This window comes from Cynara cardunculus, assembly GCF_001531365.2.
Source record: "Cynara cardunculus var. scolymus isolate 2C chromosome LG 9, CcrdV1, whole genome shotgun sequence".
Lineage (NCBI taxonomy): Eukaryota > Viridiplantae > Streptophyta > Magnoliopsida > Asterales > Asteraceae > Cynara > Cynara cardunculus.
In genome coordinates, this window is record NC_037536.1 from 5,538,070 (window position 1) to 5,545,399 (window position 7,330).

At 33.4% G+C, this 7,330-nt stretch overlaps 1 protein-coding gene across 1 annotated transcript; it reads left to right on the top strand.

Moving 5' to 3' along the window:
- Positions 1-3,661: 3,661 nt before the first annotated feature.
- LOC112518520 (protein LURP-one-related 15-like) lies at positions 3,662-5,601 on the top strand. The gene is made up of 3 exons (XM_025126238.1): positions 3,662-3,972; positions 4,433-4,660; positions 5,332-5,601. Exons 1-3 carry the CDS (start codon positions 3,715-3,717, stop codon positions 5,476-5,478), a joined length of 633 nt encoding a protein of 210 aa, XP_024982006.1. The 5' UTR covers positions 3,662-3,714; the 3' UTR covers positions 5,479-5,601.
- Positions 5,602-7,330: the final 1,729 nt, after the last annotated feature.

Consider the following 7,330-nt stretch of genomic DNA (forward strand, 5'->3'; position numbering starts at 1 on the left):
GTTTCTCTATTTTGAATATTACAATGTCAATTATATTATTAAAATATTCAATACAATTCGTAAAATATTTTTTTTTTCTTCTAATAATTTAACTTTAAGGATTTTAATTAATAACAAGAAAAATCATTTTTCTTTTCTAAGTAATCATTTTCTAAAGTTTGTCTAAATTTGGAGATTTTAATCATCTCTCTCCTACTTTCTTATTTTTGGAGAATCTATTGTACCAAAAATATCTGAAACTCCATTTTGAAGAATAAGTCGAAGATGCTCTAACTAAGGTCCCGTTTGGTTTGTAAGATTTGATAGGATTTGAAGAGATTTGGAATTGAATTTCATTTCAATCCGATGTTTGGTTTAAAGGATTTTTTGGATTTGAAATCCCGAGATTTCATTGAAATACCACAAATATAGGATTTTGAAATCCATTGGGATTGTTGGTATTTCATGGGGATTTGAATGTAATAATGTTTTAAAATATGTTAAAAACATTTATTTTGTATTAATCAGTTAATAAAAAGATACTTTAATTATTTTTGTAATTATTTATAATTATTTATATAATTTATTTATAAAGAATAAAATCCAATTCCATTACCAATCTACAAACCAGATACACCAAATATTTCAAATCCCTCCATATCACAATCTTTTCACAAATTCAAATCCCTCAAAATCATTCTGTCAAATCGAACACAATTAAGGATATTTTTGTCAAAGTAACCAAAATCAAAATTGTCCGATAATTAATCGAGTTGTAAAATCTACAAATCTTATGTATTTGAGTCGTATTTAGTCAAACTCATTTGAACAAAAACCACCATGATAAATAGTATATCCTTCATATATATTATACCTCTTTTTATATGTTATATGTATCTGACGCTAGACATGCTCTTAGCACAACCTTTGATCTACATAGTTGTGACAAACAACTGGTTAGCTATTTTCATAAAAAGTGTCAAATTCCACTGTTCATTCCAATTGCATAAGCCTTCAATTTTGTTCTTGATATTGGTATGACTTTTTCTTTTGTCTCCTTTGTAGCATAAAAAGTTTATTAAGGGGCTGTTTATTAAACACTTATTTGGTAAGCATTTAACGTATTAATTTCCTTATTGGATGAACATGAGAAGGGCTAAGAATCTTACCGGGTAAGAGCAATTAGAATGATAGAGAGTCTTATCCGGTAAGTGAGGATGACGACTCTTACTCAAGTAAACGTTTACCAAGTAAATTGTTGCATTCGATATGCTTTGATGTACAAAATCTTACGCATCAAAATAAATTATAGTGTTGACTCCTATTAGTAAGCGTTTACCGGGTAAACATTTGAGTAAACGGCCCCTAACTAATAATGATGATTAATGGTTGTCAACCAAACCTAATTGACTGAGTTGTGTTATCATTTAAATGAAATCACTAGGTTGAGATTTTTCGAATCATACTAATTAGGTTAGAGTTGTTCAGACACCTTTAAACCAAGAAGTCTAAGAGCGTATTTGTTAGTACCTTAACGAGTTTAATAGATCTTATAATTTATTTAGTTAGCTATACATGACTTTTTGGTAGTGACTTAATTATATAGAAATGAATTATTAGTAAGCTTCTAACGGGAGCTTTATGTACAAATCCAAGTTTTTTCCATACATTCCCCCTCCCAATTAAAAAGTAGCTCATTCCATCTTTAAAAAGCGCTCCCAAACAAAAATGTTTTCAACCTACACAGACAGTCAAACAACTTTATCCATACAAGACTTAGGATGTGTGTTTTCAACTTAATAAGCTTACTAGGTAGTTAGCTTAGCAAAAATTGAGGATTTAGTTACGATTAGAAATTAGAAATCTACTTTTCTATCTTCATCCATGGATTCTTTAGTCAGCAAGTAGATTTTCGCTAGGTATATAAAGCCAGTTATTTTTCTTGCTCCTGCTTCATCATCTGTGCTCATCAAGCCATTTTGATGAATTTGAAACATACTCTTTTCCATTTCTATTTACCCAGTTCATATCTTTGTTTTGTGTGTTCCAAGGAATTCGATCTCTACAATCTCGGGAAATTTCTCAAGATTTTTGGGTTGTAGTAAAGCTAGGGTCACTCAATGTTCTGAGAAATATTTACCATCCAAAAAGAAGGAAAATGAAACCTTTGCACGCCTCTAATACCTTTTGGGAAGCCTACGTCCCATAGAAACTGTCTACCTGAGACTGTCTCTCTTCAAAGCATAATATTGAGAATGCTTATTGAGTTAAAAGACCCGAAGTAGCAAAGCCTTGGGTAAAAATAGTACTTCCCTAATGACTGGTTTTAGCAGTCGTGCCTGAGATATTAGTGGTGAATACTCTTTGTGCGCAATGAGCCCTTTTCTTTGCTTGAGTTGAAAAACTTATGATCTGCATGGCCCAATGATCTTTTATAGTTAAGTTATATGAAGGTGTTTGATTTTAACTTAATACTAAGAGATTGACTTAACATGTTAAGTTGGTCCATTATATCTTATTACGTTAAATTATAACATTTCCAAAATAGCTCTTGTCCTACAATTTTGAATCACACGTCTCATTAAAACTAAATCGTTTACCAATATCCATGAATTAAAATTTTAATGAAACTATAATACTTTATTGTTTTAAATATATTTGAAATTATTAAGTATCGTGTTATGAACTCATTGAATTAAAATGATTTATGTTATTACAAACAATTCATATTATTTTATTTTTTTGTTATTTTAAACATTTATCAAACAATTTATTTCCAGTCAATACTTGTAAGAAATAAGGTTAAAATGGTAATTTTTGTTATTCAGATTATTTATTTAAGATAAATCAAATAACAATTTATCTTAATTTTATCCAAACAGATTGATTTAAAAGATAACTTAATTGATTCAAAACTTAATGGATAAAAAACCAAAAAAAAAACCTTGGATAATCTAAAAAGGTACTCGCGCAATGCAGCGAGATATATCTCGATCTTAATGTTTTATTTTATTCTGTCTTTGTAGATGTTATAATACAGTTTATGTGGTTTTGAAAAAAAAAAATTTATTTTTAAATAAAATATAAATTTGAAGACATCATAAAATTTCAAAAATAAATATATCGATATTAGTATCAATCAAATATTTGAAAGTTCTTGTTATTTTTTGTAATTTCTTTAATTCAATTTTTTCAATATAATTTAATTTAGATTTAATTACTTTTTTTTCATTTAACAATATAATTTTTTAAAATGATACTAATTAAGTATTTTGTTAGAARTCAATTWTTATCCTAATTATATTTTAGATTTTTTATATTTAAAATAAAATATTTATCTTGTATTTAATTACGTTTATCTGCAATCAGTTATACAAATTTAAACATAAAACTTTAATAAATTGTATTTACATATAATTTATTTATAATTTTAAATTTTAAGTAATATATTAATAAACAGTATTACATGTATAAAAAAAAATTCTAAAAGTTTCTATTAAATATTTTATAATATACTATAACTAATCAAACAATAAAAAGACCAAGTATATAGGGACAAATTTGTAATTTACCATTGGAAGTTTGTCCCAAGCACCCAACGGTTGTTTAGCCGTACCGAGAACGATATCTGGCTTGAGGCTTCGGCTAATACGCGGCTAGAATTTGTTCTTTACGCGTCTGCTCTTCAATTTATAGAATTGGCTTAAACAAGCTCCTACCCAGACAAGCTTTACAATGGCCCAAACAAGCTACGCTTACCCTCCCACACAAGTGGCGAATCCCGTCGCCGTCGTCGGCCCTCATTTCCTTGCTCCTTATCCGGTAGATCTAATCATCGTCAAGAAACTGCTCTCTCTTTCAGATGGAAACTTCGCCGTCACCGATGTCAACGGTAACGTCATGTTCAAAGTCAAAGGCAAGCATATAAGCCTTCGTGATCGCCGAGTTTTGCTCGACGCCGCTGGTAATCCGATTCTATCGTTCCAGAAAAAGGTTTGATCAATTTCTCTCCTTGTTTCAATTTTTGTGTTTTTTCAATTTGATTCATATATTGCTTCGGTCCGAAGGTAGAAGTTTACTAATTCGTTATTACTCTCGTAACTATTGTTTTGATCCGAGTTTAATCAAATTATTGACCATATATGGTCGATTTGGTACACGAGAGCCCCAAAAAGGCGATTTGATGCATAACAAGTTAGTTTCTTAAACTTTATTGATGATTAAAAACAGGTAATTTCATTCAACTTCGACGAAAACGGAACGATATAATTGGTATGATTAGGAGGTTAAGTTTCTGATTGAAAATTCATTATCGATAAGAGTGAAAAATCCAGTGGCAATTTTGTGGATTTTGCCGATTAATTATTAGCAGTTAGTTTGATCATCTTAAACTTCCTTCAAATGTTAACAAAATCAGTTTCTGTTTTGTTTGTTGATTCGATTTTGTGAGCAGCTGCTGAGTGTTCACAATAGGTGGGTGGTGTTTAGGGGAGATAGCTCAGACACAAAAGACCTGATCTTCAGTGCCAAACAATCTTCATTGATCCAATTCAAGACTTCACTTGATGTGTTCTTGGGGTATAATGAAAAGGAAGATGCTTTTGACTTCAAAGTTAAAGGCAGCTGGTTTGACAGATCATGCACCATTTATGCTCGAGATGGCACCACCATTGTTGCCCAGGTAAACCCCAAGTTAATCTGGAAATGAAGGGTCTACTTTATTACTTGTAGATATGAATAGATGCTATCTTGCCATAGGGATCAATACCAGATTTAAGATACTCGGTCCTAATTACGAGTGGAATTTACTAGGTCTGTTTGATTTGGCTTATTTCTAAACGGACCAGGTCATTTTCTAGTTGGTCCTGATACTTGGAGCCAATTAGGTTTTGGTCCTAACTCTAGTATACTTCCGAACATAGCCAGTTCACTCATTGATACACGAGTCTTGACCAATTTGAACTGGGTGATGCTAAATGAACCCCTTTTGGGTCAATTTGTACATTGGAAGTATACTTGATCTTGATGTGTGTTACTTGATCTTTAGAGGTTCATGAATCTGCCATGTCAAATTTCTTTTTCTTACGCATTTCATAGACCTTCTACACCCATTCATGAACCTGTCTATACCTTGACTGTAATTATTTTCTATTATTTAGCGATCCCACCATTTTGATGAAGAACCGATTCAAGATTATGAACCTTTCCTCTTCCATGTTATCATGTACAGATGGTGTAAAAATTTATAAACCAATTTAAAGAACCTCCCAATGAAGATGTCTTTGATGTATCAAACTACATACACTCACCCCTATTAAAAACTAATATATGCTTAAAATTGGTGAAATGCAGATGCACAAGAAGCACACCGTCCAAAGCATTGCACTCGGAAAAGACACGTTTGCGGTGACAGTGTATCCTAATGTCGACTATGCTTTCATTGTTGCGCTTGTCGTGATCCTCCATGAAATCAACGAAGAGAAAAATGATGCCGACTAAATTTTCCCTAATATTTATTGTACCTATGAACAACCTCTATATAGATCAGCCAATATATACCCGTATTGTATAAGCTGTAGCATGCATTTTTGTAATAGTAATAATATTGTTTTGATAATCATAGGTGTCTGAATCAGTTTGCAACAATTTACCCGGTAAGCGTTTACCATGGTAAGAGTCGTCGCTCTCACTTACCGAATAAGATTTTTGGTTCTTGTCTCGCTCTTACCGAGTTACCGGGTAAGATATTTGGTTCATACCATATTCATCTGATAAGATAAAGTGACTTGATGTTCACTTACCCGAATAAGCATTTGGTAAACGGATCTGAAGGAATATGATATACGCTGGCATTCCCTCCACTGAAAACGTAGAGAGGTTATTTTTGTACAAACGATCCAAAATGCAACTCTCAATTGGTGCAAGAGTTATATCATATCAAATAATACATTAGATGCACACATCCAAAGGTATTCAAAATTGTAAGATGTGTACAACACTTGATCATATATATCAACAAAAGAAAAAATGACAAATGCTAGACTCGACTCATACACCTTCAAATCGTGAGTATCATTAATCAGAAGCTCACCCCGAGCATAAATAGAAAAAAAGAAAGGGAAAACATCGTAGGATATCACACCTTCATGTTGTATCATGCAAGATATGACCGTTGTATCCCCACAGGGGGTTAACTTGGTATAACTTTTTTTTTATTAACCTGTATATCCAACCCACTATGCGAGCCGACTAATCTCAGGACGACCAACTGCTTTGCACATAACCCGGAGTCACCGCATTTGAACCTCCATGGCCACAAGGGGATTTTTATTCCTTCTTGGATTTGAACCTGGGACCTCCAGGTACTTTTGACCTTTGGAGTCACGCTCAAACCAATCAGGCACCACCCTTGTGGTTTATGTATAACTTTTATCATGCTATGAATCTTAATGAGTGTTTGTATTGATAACAATTGCATGGCAATCATTGTTTTTATAATGGGTGATTATTTTTTTTGAACAGCGAAAAGACAGTATATTAAAAAGAGGGAAGCCTAGCGAGAAGCTAGTTACAAAGAGAGTTCATGGCGTCAACCGGGTTACAAGTCCAACACTCCCAACTAAAAGACTTGCTAATCCTCGCTCTACATCTAATCCACTCATACGCAGTGAATTGAATATCACTACAAGCTTCCTTTTCAGACTTGTTTTTGCCCCTAAACGTCTTGTGATTCCTTTAAGTCCAAACGGTCCAAAAATAAGCTGCCATAATCACCTTGCCCACCTCTCTTCTACAACTATCTCCATACTCGCAGACCACCGACCACATGTCCCGAACCGAATTCTCAGTCGCCGGCCACCAGTTCACCCAGGAAGCCATATGCGCGTTAATGACTTTTGCCGTAGAACAAGTCGCAAATACATGATCCAGGTTCTCCATTGTTACCAAGCACATCGGGCACTCATCAGAGCTGCAAGTCACTCCCCGTTTCACAAGATTATCCCCGGTCGCTAACCGATTGTTGAGCGTTCTCCATAAGTGAATATTAGCTTTGCTGGGTATCCACTTAAGCCATTCAGTTTCCTGTTCCATAGAAGGAAGCATAACACAGTCAATCAATCTCCTAAGAGATCTAACAAAGAATATATTGTTTGCCTCTTGCAACCAAGACCATCCACTCCTATCTGGCGTGTTGATCATAAGACTATTAATGTTGATCCCGATATCACCCAGGTCCGTTTCGATGCTTTTTATATTGCTCCAAACAGTTCTTCTGCCTCTGCTATTTCTAGATACGAATTGCGACGAATTACAGAGACTCACAACCGCGTTCCAAGTTGCCTGTACTTGC